General features: G+C 41.2%; 1 protein-coding gene across 2 annotated transcripts; it reads right to left on the minus strand.

Annotated features, from left to right (window-relative positions):
* Positions 1–661: 661 nt before the first annotated feature.
* Positions 662–11434, minus strand: ptena (phosphatase and tensin homolog A). 2 transcript variants are annotated; one of them, XM_047352139.1, is made up of 10 exons: positions 11301–11434; positions 6656–6740; positions 6522–6566; positions 6374–6417; positions 6005–6243; positions 5057–5198; positions 3265–3333; positions 2507–2673; positions 1148–1471; positions 662–1036 (listed from the first exon to the last, which is right to left on the minus strand). In XM_047352139.1, exons 1-10 carry the CDS (start codon positions 11377–11379, stop codon positions 851–853), a joined length of 1380 nt encoding a protein of 459 aa, XP_047208095.1. In that variant the 5' UTR covers positions 11380–11434; the 3' UTR covers positions 662–850. The 2 variants fall into 2 exon arrangements, with proteins under 2 accessions (XP_047208095.1, XP_047208096.1); XM_047352140.1 differs by lacking the exon at positions 3265–3333.
* Between the last annotated feature and the right edge of the window lie 6276 nt (positions 11435–17710).

Raw genomic sequence — 17710 nt, forward strand, 5'->3', positions numbered from 1 at the left:
TTTTTATTATCTTAGGATAAAAAAAACATTAACAATTACATGGGATGCCTTGTTCTGCATAATTTAACGTGTACACAGTGGGGACAGGAATGGCAATGCTTTAGACATCCTCACAGCCTCTTCGCGACCCTCCCCAACCCAACCCCCCCCCCCCTCCCCAGCCCACCCCCAACCCACTGCCTGCATGCAGTTTGCACTGCACAAAGGCCAAAAGTCACATGAGACAGCCTGCAAAGAGCACAAGAAGCATTCACAGTAAGGGAATATAAGAAAGGAGGATAGGTGGGAAGAGCAAAAGGTGAGACAAGGGTGGGGGAGGAAGGGGAGAAGAGAGGGAGTGAAACAAAGTGACTGTAGCACTGGCCTTGGTTTAGACAGGAGAAGGAGCAGCATAGTCCTAGTATTTCTTTCTAACTTCTCCCCCACTTTCAACTCCCTTCTCCTGATTGTGGTACTCTTTCCATTGTCTTTGACACAAAAAAAGTTTGTTTATATATGCATGTATATATATATATATACATATATGTATGTATATATATATATAAACACATTTTTATAGCTACAGCACCTTTTCCCATGGGGCAACAGTGTCAATACCTCGCACAAGGTACATTGCCGTGCCAAAAAGAAAAAAGAAAAACAATAAAAACAAAAAACAATATATTGGTCAGGATTTTTATCTTTTTTTTTTTTCCCTAAAATTGGCATTCGACATGATGATATTCTATTGCCGTCTGGGGGAGGAAAAGGGACAAAGGTTCTTCTGTTGAGTTTATATTCAAGTTTTCTCCTTTTTTTTTTTTTTTTTTAAATTCAGGTGTATAATTTCTTCTTTTCCTGCTTTAAGAGTTCACACTTTTGTGATTTGTGTGTGTTGCTCTTCATCAAAAGGTTCATTTTCCGGATCAGAGTCAGTGGTGTCAGAGTATCGATAATGGTCTGGCTCATTGTCGCTAACGTCTGGGGTGACGGACGTCGAAGTGCTAGCCTCTGAATTTGAAGGCTCCTCCACGGTTTTCGTAAAATACAACTTCACCTGGAAATCAAGAGCAACTTTAGTTAAACCGGTTTAATTGTTCAGTAGCACATATGTCTTCTACAGTAACTGACCTGCATTTTAATAAACCCAAACCGCACCAGCTCTTACCTTGAAGTTTGGTGAGAAGTAGCGGTTGGCTTTATCTTTATTAGCCTTGTCTAAATCGTTCTTTGTAAGCGTCAGGATGAGGTAGTCCCTGTCGCCTTCCCTGCAGCCGTCCCTGCTGTCGGTGCTCTGCGGCTGCCCCAGGCCCTGACCCAGACCCAGGCCCTGGCCCAGACCCAGGCCCTGGCCCAGACCCAGGCCCTGGCCCAGGTTGGGCCCTCCCTGCTGACTCTCTGCGTTGTTCACCGCCCCGTTCTCCATCTTTTCTCCGCTCTCGTCTGGTCCAGGAATGAAGAACGTGTTCACCCAGAAGTGGAACATTTTGTCCTGATGGTAGAAGAGAAAGATGGCAACACAAAAAAGGAATAATGTGTGAATAAAAGAGCTTTTTGACAGAAGTCCTGAGAAACTGGTCGGTGACAAGAATCTGATGATTTTAGTTTGGGTTGGAAAACAAAAACAAAGTTTTAGTAAAAGATGAACAGAAAATCTGGCAATGTTGGCCGCCATTTGGAAACCTCTGAGTTTAGTTACGGATGTGTATTCTCTCATGAATACACCGACGTCTCAGTAAAGGTGTCGTGAATCAGACTGCATGATTAAAAGCACTGTAATCAGTGATATATCAGTCTATATAAAGTGTTTATTATTATTATTACTTCTCTCCAATTTTGAAGATCATCTAATGCTAAAAAACACAGAATAAAGATTGCATACCTGTAGTATTAAACTAGAGGTATGCAACTACAGCCTAGGTTCCTTAAAAGCGGTGAAAACGTAGATCCGAAGCAAATAGTACGATTAAAACCGTTAGCAGCTACTTCTTGCAATACTCACAAATTGTTAGCATCTTGTTTTCTTTTAAAAATGATGGAGGATTCACTACTTTCCTCACTTTGTCAGACATCCTGGCAACAAATCAAGAGCAACTTCCTGTCTCACTTCAAAATAAAGCTTCAGCTAGACAGAGTTTTGCCAGACATAGTTCACTTTGATGAGAAATATGGTGTTTTAATAATCTTGTTGCATTCTTACCAAGTAGTAAAACCTTGTTTTCCACCTGAAACATTTAGCATGTAACCCTGATATAAATGACAGCTCACATCAGAAATCAGTATTATGAATGTTATTATAGTTCTAAGAGAACACTACGCTCAAAGCTTTATAATAGTTGGAAATTGGCCACAAATCTCAGAGCATCCGTACTGAAATCTTTCTCCTTAAGCTTCTCTTCGTGGCCAAATCCACGTTTTACCCAAGACGAGTAAAGAGAGAGCCGATGAATACCTACGTCCGGCTCTCTGACCGTTTATCAAACTTCTTAGGAGCTGTATACATTAAATAGAAAAACAGAAACCTAACCTTCTTCATCATCTTATTCTGCTTGTGGAAGAACTCCACTTTGATGTCGCCACAAACGGGCAGCGGCTGGGGGAATTCGAAGATCATGTGCTTGTCCTCCCTCCTGGTGTGAGCGGGGTTCGACGTGTGGATCTTCACCTTCAGTTGGTATACGACAAACTGTGGATCTGCGAAAAGAGCGGCGACGTGGCCATAGAGATGAGGGGTGAGATGTGTGACGGGGAAATAAATACAAAAATAAAGTAAAATCCAGACAAAGCAACAAGAGGGGATGATGGGAGAGATGATGGAGGGGGTTGGAGAGAAGCAGGGAGTGAATCAGGAGAGCAGGACAGGACATTAACGTTGTTATTACATAAACTGGACAGGAGACGGCACACCACCACCACCTCCCCCCACCCAGTGAGTCCAAAAAGTGACAGTTTAATGTAAAAAACTAGAGCGGAGAAAGGTAAGTAACAGACCACAAAATGTTGCACCAAAACAAACAATAAAAGGAATAAAAAGAGCCAGAATAAAAGACATAGGACCCTATTTCGACAAATGCGGTTTAATTTTGGACTTTGACCAATTTAACCCTCTCCGTTTCCTGCCAGGGTGGGGGATGGTGCTGGAGATGATTTCCTATGCCTCTTAAGCTCTCCTCTATCCCTGCCAGGCAACATGTCTACCTTAAAACGGCTCCTGCCTGGCCGATCTCTGGGGCCATATAACAGCAAATGAGTGAAATGATAATAATGGATGAAAGGCTCATTTACCCCAATGCCAATTCCCTTTCTTGAAGCCCTGAGGGGTCGGCTCGCTCCTGTTTTTAACGGTACTGTCCCCTTAGAGAGAAAGAAGGAAATTATCACAAGCAGGGCCTGGCTGGCTGGTCAGGAGCTTCACAGCACAGCAGGCATCAATACAAGAGCTCCACACAAGTATTCACACGTTTGCATCAGGGTAACTTCTCCTAAACACACAGTGTGCATCTTACACTTCTGAAAAGGCATCAATCAGGCATGAGATACACAAAGGGGGAAAGCAACTATAAAACAACAGATGTGTCATTAGTGAGTAATTTCAAGCTATTTATCAAGCTTATTTTATTAGTGTAAAAAAACAAACTCCTTCTAGGGAGATTTCTCAGAATAAGGCTTTCATTTGTTTGTTTGTTTTTTTTTTTAAGGGAGAATAAGCAGGAAGATGAGGATCGATAAAATCAGGGCCTTAGAGTAGATTCGGGTGTTAAGACGAGAAAGCCACAAACATGGAGGAAGAGCTTCTTTATTCTGAGCAACAGCTTCAAAACGAACAAATTTAGAAACAAGAGGAGCTCAGCATCGAGTGACTCACACACATTTGAGCACACAGGCTGAATTGTTTGATTTTTAAAACTCCTCTTGAGAGCATAGAGTGTTACTAAACAGCAGAAACAGTAAGAAAAAATAAAACAATGCAAAGAACTATAGAAAATGTTACAATAAAAGCAAATCAGGAGCTCTGTTATGAGTTGTTACTGCAACAGGTGAGCACAAGCGTAAATGTTAACGTAGACGCACCATTTTATAACAGCCATATCACTCTGGGCTCCGGCCAACCATACGATGTGTCAATAAAGATAACTGCGATGAACTGATAACCTATTGAAATTTGAGTGGCCTGCTATTGTATGCTAGAACAAATCAGTGACTAAAACGCCTTTAATTCCTGTTCTAACTTCGAGCCACTTCCTGGTTATTTGGGAGTAAAGCGCGTCAGATCTTGCTAAGGTAAAAGCCAGTGCCGTTTACTTCCCCACTGCTGTGCTCCTACTGGGTTTAGACTACGGCACCCATAGCAGGTAGGCGTGGGCCGGCATTTACTTTACAACATGATCTAAACTGATTAGTGGTGCAAATCGGTGGTTTAATAATAAAAAGGCAACAGCAATTCCAAATGCTACAAAATCATTAGGGCAGATTATACGATTATATATTTTCATAACTGCACCATATCAATATTATTTCTATTCTTCTATATTAAATTATTATGATTCATTTTCATAGCATAATGAATTGTACATAATATTTTTACTGTAGTTTTAAAAATGTTTAGTTTCTATCTTGCTTTTTGCAACCTGCATTTCCTCATATTTCGTCTTTCAGCCAGCTGAATGGACGTCAGCAGCAACAGGTGTGGGAGGGGCGGTGCTGTATTACTCTAGAGCCGGGGAAAGCTCCGCAGCTCGTCCCCTGGCAACATTTTAGGACGTTACACTGCAGGATTTGGTTTGACAGCGACAGGTAAGGTTCCCAATCAACAGGTGTTGAAGACAAGATGCTGACCTTGTGAGCAGCAGCAGGACTTAATCAATACAAAGTCCAAAAATAACGCAAACGAATTTGATCTGCTGTTGAGTTTTAGAACCTTGGCCCACAGGACAACCGAGGATGACCTGCTCTTCGTCACGGCGCCAGACTACAGCGTGGGTGAGCCCTACATCTGAATCTCTCTTTCTGTTCTGCACAGCAACATGAATGCCTACGCCTTGGTTCGGAGCCCAAGTTGAACATGAACTTGACTCACTGCAGGTGCCCCCGCTGAACATGGGGAGAGTCTCGAAGACCATCTTGTGGAACAGCAGCGCCACCGGCTTGTACTCCAGCTGGTTCTTTAGCAGGTAGTTGTAATAGTACACGTATCGACGCTGGCTCGGGATCGTGACCCCCTGCAACACAGATCATGTATGAAGATGAGAAGTTAGATGTTGGTGAGATGTCTAATGAGCAACCTGCATCTCTAAAGACATAATCACCTTTAAGGGTCCTAAATATTTACACTAACCCTTACAGAGGACACTCTAAAGTGGTGCCTAAGTTTGTCAAACATTTGCTTCTCAATAAGAGGAGGACTCATGTTAAAATCTTTAAACATTTGGGATTTTGGACAAGCAGTGTCAAATTTTCAGAGACACACGGCCCAGATTATGACAGGGTGCCTGCATATTGCAATATTTCTCAAGACTACATTTCCCAGAGTTCTCAGTCCTTTACACTCATTTTTTAATAGAAAGGGAGGAAGGAAAGAAGGAATAAAGGGACAGAGGGAAGAGAAGAAATGAAAGAAGGTAGAAAGGAAGGACAAAGAGGGATAAAGGACACAAGGACACAAGGGAAGAACAGATGGACAGAAAAAAGAAAGACAGGAAAAAAGAAATGCAGCAGGAGAGAATTATAAAGGGAAAGTATACAAGTGAGGACACACAAAGAAAGGAAGGAAAGACATAAGAGATGAAGGAAGGAGAGAAGTATGAAAAGACAGATGGAAAGAAACACTTTGGGGAAAAGGGAAGGAAGCAAACAAGAACATGAAGTGAAACAAAATTTAGATAATGAGAGAGGTAATAAAGGATGCAAATATAAATACATTCCCATATCTGTATTTTCTTTTGCCTGACTGAAATCAAATCCCATACTTTCATTGTAGAAACTCCGCCATGGCACCAATATGACTGCAGACGTCTCCGTGTCTTACCTTCCTGTCCCGTGTCCTGACTTCTCCGTAGAAGTCGAGCGCATCCTGGGCCTCCAGGAACTTGCGGCGGTGGAGGAGGTAGGCGCAGATCATCACTCCGGTGCGGCCCTTGCCGGCCTTGCAGTGGATGGCCGCCACGTGATTGTCATCCTCGCTGAGCCACTGGTCCAGGTCTTCGCAGAACGGCTTGATCAGCTCCAGCTGAGGGGGGTTGTGGTCTTCAAAGGGGTACTGTGCAACTGATGTGTGATGGGCCCGCGCAGTCGGAAAGAAACAAACAAAAACAGGCGAGGAGGGAACGATGAGCGTGAGAATAGGGAACAGTTTTAAAGCTTTTTAGTTCAAAGCTGATGGAATAAAGCAACGTACCTCTGCAGTTAAATTTGGCAGCATCGTAGTGTCTTTCTGCGCAGCTGAAATGGGAAGAAATAAACTGCAGTTAGCCACCACACAGAGGAAGTTTCTAAGTAAACAGAAGCTAGATGAGATTCAAACAGTACGGGAGGAGAGCACTCACAGGTTGTAGATTTTGTAATGGTTTTTATGTTTTGAATCCAAAAACCTGTGCAGAGGACAGAAGAAAATGAACCATAATTAGCTTAAAGTGTGATCAACCTATAAGACAAATATGAGACGGGGTGCAAATCTCACCGTACTACATCATCTATATTGTTTCTGTACACGCCTTCAAGTCTCTCTGCGGGAAAGCCCATAGCAATGATGTTTGGGTAGATATCTGTCCAGCATGGGTTAAGAAAAAAACAAAAACACACCTATTGTGTGCACCTGTGAAGTACAGAAAAGCACCAAGAAGCAGCAGCCTGCAGCTACATTACCAGAGGTCCCCCCTTTAGAAAATCTCTTAACAGGAATACAAAGATGAGCAGCAGGCCTTAATAAAGTTTCAGTCAATGTCAATTTGAGGTTAGCACTGCTGGTATGGGAGGATGGGAACACAGAAAGGGCCTTGATCGGTGTGCACGTCGCTTGGGTGTATATTTGCATCTCGTGGCAGATGGCCTTGACAGTGAGAGACAGAGAGGACAGGATCAACAGCACTCCTGCTACAGCCGGGCCCCACATGTGGGTGCACCGAGAGTCTCCGCTCCTTGACCTGCGATGTATTTTTAGAGCGCAAAAGTTATATCGGGACGAGTTCAAATGGGCGGCTTTTCAGTTTAGAGCTGCGGTGGACTCATTTGAATATCTGCGAGACTGGACGGGTGAGTCGTGACGTCTCACACAGTAAGATAAAGAGTGAAAAAATTAAAAATAAAAAGATTCAAACAGGCTTTGTGTCAATGGCTGGAAAGTTGCAGCGCAGCAGGATGCATTTCGGTGATGCAAAGATTCTGCTTTACGTTTGACGGATCTGGTCGGTACCCCATCGTGGAGAGGGTCTGAAGGCGAAAAGCTGTGACCAATTACAGGCAAGCATCAGCATCATGTTGCAGTGAGACGAGTAATTCAGCTGGCATGCATGTCTTCGAACCTTGCCTGCAACGCCTACCTGCAACTGAAGCCTGCTCACCACTGTAAGCTGCAGGATTTCACACTGTAACCACTGACTAAAAGAGCACCGTTTCTTCCACTCTCTATGCCAAGGTGTCAAAAAAGAAGAAGCTGAATATTTTTAAATCGGATGCATCTTATTGGATTGGAAACCGGTCAGAGAAATTTGACACGCGCATCTGACGGCTTTTACGCAGTAGGCGGCTGGTGTGCACAGACGCGTACCTGCACATGCAAAAGAAATTAAAATTAAATTGAATTAAATAAAAACAGCCCTCTTTGTGATACACTCAGCATGTACACATGGTTCATTGTTCAATCAGCAGACCTGCAGGTTCGGAGAACGAGTTCAGAACAGGAACTCAAGGTCAACTGTATCATGAACAAAAGATTGAAATTCTTTCACCTGGAATGAGACCCAGTCATTTAAATATTTCCAGTATTTTTTTAAAAAAAGGTTCAAATAAAACTATAATGAGCTAACTGTGCATGAATTCAAGAAGCCAAGCAGAAAAATCTGTTTATTACTACACATGGGCAAGATTAAGATCCTCCCAACCGTGTGTAAAAATACCACAGCTTCAGGTACTTACTCAAAATGTTAAAATTAAGTAAAAAGTACTCTTGTTATTTAAAAGACAGGAAAGCAACTCCTACCGCTGCAAAAATAGAAACATAACCGCTGGAATAATTCAATCCATATCATTTATTACTTTCATTTTGATACATAAACTAGAGCAAAAACCAACCACTAAATTTAGCACTTTTCAAATAGACTCGCTCATTGTGCATAATATCACAGCTTTCTGTCATCCCGCTCTTTAGGTAACGCTTGTAGTATAACAAGCGCCTATATTAGCTGGTTAATTAGTCAGGCTAACTGCTACGCTCACCACACGCCGGCTACAGCTTGACAACCGTGGTTTCAAAACTGCATTACATTCGTGGTGGTGGGTACTTTCCGCCCGATCACTGTGTCTGGTTTCCAGAAATATTCCCGAACAAATTTGCCCATCCTGTAAGCGAAGTAAAGGTAGAGTAGCCATATTTCAGCCAGCTGACCGACGGCGTGCCCTCGGGTCACTCCAACACTTCCTCTGGCATCTCACTGAACCGTGGGACGGTATGAAAAAATTTCTCCAGTTTTGAAACTGTAATTTCTTTAAAACCTTGGGATAACTTGCAACCGGTAACCAGCAGATGTCTAACTGTAATACATGCACACTTCCAAGCCTTTTCCATAAATCTCAGCAAAGATGTCTATTAGTTAATATGCCATAATCCTGTACAATAATGCCTCAAAGACCTAATTAAGGTCTAAATTCTGTTTTTTAACCTACTTATTGGGCTATTCCAGCCTTCAGTGCAAAATAAAAAAAATTAAAAAATCCAAAGCTCCCAGGAGAGCCTCAGTCCAAGGCATATGGGGGCTTGGTTTCTGCATCTGGGGGAAAATGCATACACAGAACCCCAATGTAAGCTCCAGTACAAAAAAAAAAAAAAAAAAAATCTGCCACTTAAAGCACGCCTTTTCTTTAAAGCTAGTTGCCTGAGCTCTATGCATACACCAAATACACAACTTCGAGCGAAGAAGAAGAGGAGGGGTGGGTTAAGGGAGAGCTGGAAGCACAGAGCATGAAGAGAGGAGGAGGTGGGGAGGACAGGAAAGGGGGCAAAGCACAAGGAAGAGTTGGAGTGGGAGTTGCAGAAGAAAAAGAGCAACAAAAAAAAAAAAGAGGAGAGATGGTGGGCTAAGAGGACTGAAGAGAGAAATAGGGAGAGCCCTCAGACAGCAACACTGATACAAGATCACCGGCAACTCTATTTTAAGGGCAATTCCCAGAACTGTGATACTGCATTACATAACTGCAGAGAGAGCCCGTATTGTTTTTAAACATCATGCCAAAAACGATAAAATGAAGCAACTTCAAAGTGCCCACATCTAAACAAGGGGAAGACCTCAAACAAAAGATAGATGTCAACTTTGAGTAGAGACCCCCCCACCCCCCTTAACACCTGCGTCAGGGTACAGAGAGGCACGCCTCACCGTCCTGCTAACCCTGAAAGGCACAACATTAGATTTACCACATTATGAAACCAGGTGATAAAACATATGACCCAGCGCAGCAAAGTATGGTAACACATACATCACATGGTTGGTGACACGGCCAGTTTCCAAATACATCACCGGGGCGGAATCAAAGTAATCAAGTTAACATTCCCTCACACATAAAACTAGAGGTGCACTTATTAATCAGCTAGACATCAGATTTCGCCAATTTTCCTTTGATTGGCAGGTCAAAAATGACAGGTTTTTCTTTTCTACTTGTCAAGCGCATCAAAACGAAGAACATTTTCGGTTCGTGAAAGCATCACAAGAGCGTGGCCTTTGATGTGCATTTTTGAGTTTAAGATAAATCAGACGAAGGCTTTGAAGCATAAATCGGGATGATCTTATAATTCCTTAATTTACCATTGGATTCAAAATTACTAACTCTCCCAAAGAACCTGCAGCACAGTTTTTTTATGGGTTCCAAGTCCATATGAGGGGGAAAAAAATAAATAAAAGTTGCAGCTGGGAGGTCAGACCTCACAAAACTCAACTCCGCATCAGTCAGGCAAACCCTGATCAGTGCATCTCTAATAAAAACGTGAATCCGTGCTGTGTTCAAGGTAATAACACAACGATGAGTTACACTGTACAGTATGTCCTTAAAAACTAGGGCTTGTTAATTTTTCATCTCATGCAGCCCAGTTTACTGCATGAGGCTTTCATGTTTAACCTGAATTTGCCCAAACACACGTTTCTGAATGCATTTCAGTGTCGGATTAAAAACAAACAAAACAAAACAAAAAAAACTCTCAAGGAGCCACAACAATATATTTGAAAATATGCATTACCTACAAATTCACAATGGCCACAATCACAATAAACTTAAAATCAGAGGTTCTTAACTCCTCTGAGTAGATGCATCTCATCAGACCTAAAGTTTAACCATGACCTGCTCTCTGCAATGTCACACATTAAATGATGGATCTAGTTAGTGACCAAATCAGCTGTTAATCTAGTTTAACCACCAGCCAAATAAGCAAGAGGCCTTTATGAACCACAAGGCATACTGCAACAGTGAGGCAGATCAGCTGCAATAAATGGTTATTTAAGACATGACTCCTGCAGCGCCCTCAATTGTGAAGCATCTCAATGCATGGATTTGATCTTTTAAAATAGAATGGATCATGACGATTTATTGAGATCTTTCATTCTTTTTTTTAATTTTTATTTAAAAAAGGCAGATTCTAACTCCCCATTCATTAGTACAGCTACGCCATAATAAACCAGAAGCAGGAGTGACGCGAAGATGCATTGTTTCTGCTCCCAGGTGCAATCAGACTGTCTTGGGCGAGTTCATAAAACGACTAAACATCAATAATAATCTGACGACCTTAAAATCAGCTCACTGCTGAGCAAACTGATGATCAAATCAAAACAAATCAAATCAAATAAACAGTATGCATTACAACACATGTTATATAGTCCGGTTTAAAGGGGGGATTGCCGAGTTTAATATCAGTTACATTTATGCGTGCTTTGACAGATCCAGCGTCTTTCAAACATGCTGGGTGACAGCAAAGCAACTAGCCGACAGCTAACTCAGGTAGCAAGAAAGCTCACCAACCTCACGTTCCTCCGCTGACGTTTCTAGCCCCGTTTCTGCAAATAAACACAACAAAGCCTTGCTACAAACCAATGCCACGAAACACTGTAGCGAACATGGAAGGATACATGTTAAGTCCAAGTCGAAACCATCCTCCTGGTATCTCCTTTTGTTCCGACTGACCATTTCTTTTATAATCGCAGCCATTGTGGCAGGTGATAAAGATGAGTCTATATGTGGGGTATAACAGGTTTATTTAGTATTCGTTGTCTGGTCGCTAACGTTGCAGTCAGTCCTCCCGGTCGCTGCCCGCTGAATTTTGCAGGTCCTCGCACAGAGCGGTGGCTGTCGGTGGGATTAGAAAGGCTTCCTCTGGATCATAAAGACGGGCCTTGCTCCGCTCCTCGGCGCAGGCCCGACTTTCCCAAGCCTGCGATTCGCCGTGCAAACTCTCCCGGATAAAATACATGCAGTTATCCTCGGGGGGAACTTGTAAGATGTCCGACGCGTTCCGGGCGATGAGGTTAGAGAACTCACCGGCTCTCAGAACCAGTATCCAGTCACTGAGACGTAGCCAGCTAGCGCGGCTAATGCTACCTCCTTTTTCGATCCAAAAACCTCCTAACGATTCAACATTGTCATCGACTGATTGCCAAGAACACATTTGAGAAAAAAAAATTAAAAAGTGACAGGCTCCACCTCAGATGTATATAAACTATACAACGATCAAAAATCCGGCCGAACTGATTTGACAGTTTCGTCCCGGGGAATCATCTTCTTTTCTCGCTCCAGCTGAACTCTCAGGCTCCCATCATGGCCTCCAACCGAAGGAAAAAAAGAAGCTAGAGCAGGCTGGGATTTTACAACACGTATTCTGCCACCGTCATAATATAGTCCCAACGAATAATTAACACTCAGTCAGTCTAACATCGCGAAGTGTTGATTCAAACAATATGTATATCCTCTATTTAGCAATTGTTTTACATTTACAAAATAACAACAAACGTAAAAGAGTTAATTTTTCACCGTCTGGCGGAAGGATAAAGTGTGTCCGCATCGCCCCGTTCTGTCAAAATGGTCACGTGTGAGTGTAATTAGGGAAGTTACCAACATAATGTCACTTCTTGCGGTTTTAACTGTCATTTTACACGGTAGAAAATATGTCACTGTAACTATTCAATGAAAAAGAAATACATCGTGTTTGTTCATTGTAAAGCTGTTTTTTTCTAGTTAATTATGTCCGGATCCACATGCATGACGATTATAGTGTTACAATTACACATATGTGTTAACAAAGTTATAAAGTTCTAATGAAATAATTTTTAATAAAAATAAATAAATAAAAACGTAATTTTTTTTTTTTTGGGAGGGGGGGCCAAACTATTTCAATATGGCACTTTCATACAACAGTTTTATTACCCCATTGTTCTGGAAATCATTTCATCAGACACCTGGAAGTGGTGCCGATCCAACCTCTGTCAGTAGAGGTGACTGTAATGAGCCATAGATGAACATCATTGGTGAAAGCTGTGTTCCGATCCTGAGGTTTAACATACTGAAACATATTTATCTTTGACTTTAAATGAACCATCATTTATTTTTAAGACTCTTCTTAAAAATATTTAAGGGAACATTATCATTCTCTCTCTCTCTCTTTCTCTCTCTGTGTGTGTGTGTGTGTGTGTGTGTGTGCATCACAAAGGCACAGTTATAGAGAAACAGTTGTAGTGTCAATAACATCACAGTCTATTAAGCAAGCATAGAGTTAGTATGCTGTCTGCTTTTGCTAATTAGAAATCCTCTAATTAATTGGAAGGTAAATAATATGCTAACAAATTATTTTATAAAACAAGTAAAAATAAAATCTTAAAACCCCATTTCTCATGTATTTTTTCCTCAATCGTTAAAGAAGCCTTTAGAGATGTCCCTGATATCAATATGAGTCATTCAGGAATAAGCATTTGCAGATAACCAAGTTTCATCCGGATTATTTATTTAAATCTAAAAAATCTGCATCTTTTAAGAAAAATAACTACACAATGATACATATGATTTACTTCATATTCATGATTGTGTTTGACTCAATTCACTTACTAAAAACATTTTTGAGGCTGTAATATCTGGTTTTCTTGATATAAAACAGAGAGGACCTTCAGCAGGATAGCTAAATATATATCTGACCTCATGCAAACAGCTATTGTCTAAAATAAACCATTGCAGGGTTTTAATTTGAGGCAGTTTACTCAATTGCTAAACTTGCTAGCATGTTTACTCTGGATATGACTAGTTGTTAATTGGCCTCAGGTTACCCCTCTGAAAGAGATTTATTTTAATCTTAGCACCTAAAAAGGTAACCAAAACATAATTGTATAATTATTATAAATGTGTCTGAAAATAAGTAACATATCTTTGGAAATTGAACATAGTCTTATTTAATTTACATATTTTTGCATATTTTACCTAAAGCAATCGATCATCCAGTGTTGTCATGTGGTTGGTGAGGTGGAGGAATTGGGGGAAAAGTCAATCGGCTGGCCTTCTTTGGAAACATAACCTTTTTACCAACGTTGAATATGCTGTTGAAACCAGATATTTACATTCACTGTATAAAATGACACACAACCATCTTTGTCTCACTGTCGGACATTATATCTCACTGAAGTTTCCTGTTTTAGGTCAGATAGGACTGTCAAAGTTATTTCTATTTGCTAAATGTCAGAATTATAGGAAATAATGTTTTTTAGAGAAGTTATTACTTACTTCAGATTCTACAGGTACACACTATGATTATCATATCTTTAAACTTTTTGGGAAAGGCCAGATGATAGTGTCATTGCTTTGTGAGCTTCTAATTTGTTGATTCACGATGTTTGCGTTAAATAGAGGCGCACCTCTGAGAATGTTTCCAGGTAACATTCTAAATACACCACTTCCTTGTGTGACAACATGCCAACATTTCAGCAGGAGAATTTTGAATATTTGCCAATGCAGATTCCACCCTGCAAATGAATAAAAGGCCAATGAACTTAGCTTTTGGAGACATGTCCTGTGCTCTGATTAAACTACAATTGATGTGTTTAGTTATAATGACTATTGTTACATTTGTGGAGGAAAAACAGGGGAATACCACCTAAGTGGGAAGTACGAGGGTGGCAATATCATGTTTTCTAGGCGTTTTGCTGTAGGCGTTTTGCTGAAGACAGGGCTGGTGCACTTCACAAAATAAATGGCATCTTGAGGAAAGAACATCATTAACAGAATGTCTCAAAACATCAGCCAGAAAGTTTGTGTGGACAGTAACCCTTAACATACAACTAAATTAGTCACAAAGTGGTTTAAGGACACTGCTTAAGCTAAAAGCATCTGATGCAAGTGATACTGCTTAAACAGCAATTCTACCAAATACTAACCCTAAGTGTAAACTTCTGAATCTCAGACAGCGAGGAAAAAATCAGACTATATAACTTATATGCAAATATCTGGTTTCAACTATACACACTGCTCAAGAAATTAAAGGCAACACTCAAATAACACATCCTAGATCTGAATGAATAAAATATTCTCATTGAATACTTTGTTCTGTACAAAGTTGAATGTGCTGACAACAAAATCCCACAAAAATCATCAATGGAAATCTAATTTATTAACCATTGGAGGCCTGGATTTGGAGTCACACACAAAATTAAAGTGGAAAAACACACTACAGGCTGATCCAACTTTGATGTGATGTCCGTAAAACAAGTCAAAATGAGGCTCAGTATTGTGTGTGGCCTCCACGTGCCTTTATGACCTCCCTACAACGCCTGGGCATGCTCCTGATGAGACGGTGGATGGTCTCCTGAGGGATCTCCTCCCAGACTTGGACTAAAGCATCCACCAACTCCTGGACAGTCTGTGGTGCAACGTGACGTTGGTGGATGGAGTGAGACATGATGTCCCAGATGTGCTCAATCGGATTCAGGTCTGGGGAGCGGGCGGGCCAGTTCATAGCTTCAATGTCTTCATCTTGCAGGAACTGCTGACACACTCCAGCCACATGAGGTCTAACATTGTCCTGCATTAGGAGGAACCCAGGGCCAACTGCACCAGCATATGGTCTCACAAGGAGTCTGAGGATTTCATCTCGATACCTAATGGCAGTCAGGCTACCTCTGGCGAGCACATGGAGGGCCGTGCGGCCCTCCAAAGAAATGCCACCCCACACCATTACTGACCTACTGCTAAACCTGTCATGCTGAAGGATGTTGCAGGCAGCAGATCGCTCTCCACGGTGTCTCCAGACTCTGTCACGTCTGTCACATGTGCTCAGTGTGAACCTGCTTTCATCTGTGAAGACCACAGGGCGCCAGTGGTGAATTTGCCAATCCTGGTGTTCTCTGGCAAATGCCAAGCGTCCTGCACGGTGTTGGGCTGTGAGCACAACCCCCATTTGTGGACGTCGGGCCCTCATACCATCCTCATGGAGTCAGTTTCTAATCGTTTGTGCAGACACATGCACATTTGTGGCCTGCTGGAGGTCATTTTGCAGGGCTCTGGCAGTGCTCCTCCTGTTCTCCTTGCTCAAAGGCAGAGGTAGCGGTCCTGCTACTGGGTTGTTGCCCTCCTACAGCCTCCTCCACGTCTCCTGGTGTACTGGCCTGTCTCCTGGTAGCGCCTCCAGACTCTGGACACTACGCTGACAGACACAGCAAACCTTCTTGCCACAGCTCGCATTGATGTGCCATCTTGGATGAGCTGCACTACCTGAGCCACTTGTGTGGGTTGTAGAGTCTGTCTCATGCTACCACGAGTGTGAAAGCACCACCAACATTCAAAAGTGACCAAAACATCAGCCAGAAAGCATAGATACTGAGAAGTGGTCTGTGGTCCCCACCTGCAGAACCACTCCTTTATTGAGTGAGTCTTGATAATCGCCAAAGATTTCCCCCTGTTGTCTTTTTCATTTGCACAACAGCATGAGAAATTGATTGTCAATCAGTGTTGCTTCCTAAGTGGACAGTTTGATTTCACAGGAGTTTATTTACTTGGAGTTATATTGTGTTGTTTAAGTGTTCCGTTTATTTTTTTGAGCAGTGTATTCCTGTCTATGAACTACAGTATATCTGTTTGTCTCCTAAAGTTCCTTTTGATAACAATTGAACTGATTTGAATTAAACTGTCAACACAACCTAAATCACGTCTACTTTTGTTACCACCTTAACCTGACTGCAGCAATGTGCATCATCACATCACAAAATGTATGATAAAGTTAAAGGAATATCAAACTACTCCTTTAGTGCATTAAGCACAGCAATATTTATAACTTTTTAACTAAAAATGTCCAAAATGTGTTGGATCCAGTCTGAATATTTCACAAAGTACTGCAGATACAGTTCAGCAGATTACCTGGAACAGGTAAAAGGGGTTGACTGGAACATTGTATATTAAATGATCTGATCCAATGTAAAGCTATTGACAGCTTTATTGACTGGTAAAATTAATCAGCCCTTCATGATTGGCTAGCAGCAAGTGTCTTATTTTCAAGGCATCTTTGGATTTCCTTAATCTGTAATGAAGGATTTAACTAAGTCGTTTACAGTCAAAACAGTGTTTTGTGACATAAATGGAATAGATGCTATCTGTTATCTTGAAGCTGATGGGATGAGTGTATTGGTTATGTTTGTGCTCTTTTCACAATTTTATTCACACACCAGCTTTCACCAGCAGATGGCAGCATTGCACCTTTTCTAGTGTGCACGTCACATTTTGATTGACCTTTAATCTTTTACCGACAGCATGCCCTTTGTGCAGACAAACATTGTTGAGAAGGATGTTGCCTAACCAGAAGAACACAGAAAATTCAAGACCGTGAAGAATTTGTTTTATGGCAAGGTACACAATGTTCCATCACTAGGGATCTACTGATGATTCATAGAAACAATTTATTCACATTACTAGAAGTCAAACACCCTCTTCGTTTAAAACTAAGCCTTTGTCACATGAATACACAGGCCCACATCATAATACCACACAAACCTCAAGGAAACTACAGTTAAATGCCAGCAAGAATGAACAGTTACTGTTTTTGAAAATGACAAGAAAAAGGCATTTTTCACATTATTAAAACAGCCGTACTTAGACAGGTAGGCATCGTATGCCGTGAAAAAACTACATTCAGATCATTACATATAACTTGACAGACACTGGTATTATAGTCATGTTAAAGGCTGCAAATCTGAAAATCTACTTTAAATACAAATACTGTTTCCTTCAGATATGTAAATATTAAAAAATAAGTTCCCGTTCTTGGCATGTGCTTCAAAATTTATATAAAAAAGAATCTCATGTTACTTTTAAGTTATTAAAATATATAGCTTAAGTTAATATGCATTTAACAAATAATGGGTTTATAAACTGGTATGCTTTCATAGGAATGTAAATATCATTTAACTTCAGAATAAAACAAAACAAAAAAAAAACATGCAAGAATATCTCATTATTTATAGAAATCCATACCAGCTAAAATACCTCCAAAAGGAAATAGTGTACAGTATTTCTT

Source organism: Girardinichthys multiradiatus, chromosome 22 (assembly GCF_021462225.1).
Source record: "Girardinichthys multiradiatus isolate DD_20200921_A chromosome 22, DD_fGirMul_XY1, whole genome shotgun sequence".
Taxonomy (NCBI): Eukaryota; Metazoa; Chordata; class Actinopteri; order Cyprinodontiformes; family Goodeidae; genus Girardinichthys; species Girardinichthys multiradiatus.

What these genes read in the sequence shown, in the direction of transcription:
- ptena (XM_047352139.1), bottom strand. Translation starts at nt 11,379, where the DNA reads ATGGCTGCGATTATAAAAGAAATGGTCAGTCGGAACAAAAGGAGATAC. An exon ending in AGAATAAGATGATGAAGAAG is followed by an intron (nt 1,472 to 2,506) that starts GTTAGGTTTCTG and finishes TTCTACCATCAG; the next exon opens with GACAAAATGTTCCACTTCTG. An exon ending in ACTTCTCACCAAACTTCAAG is followed by an intron (nt 1,037 to 1,147) that starts GTAAGAGCTGGT and finishes CTTGATTTCCAG; the next exon opens with GTGAAGTTGTATTTTACGAA.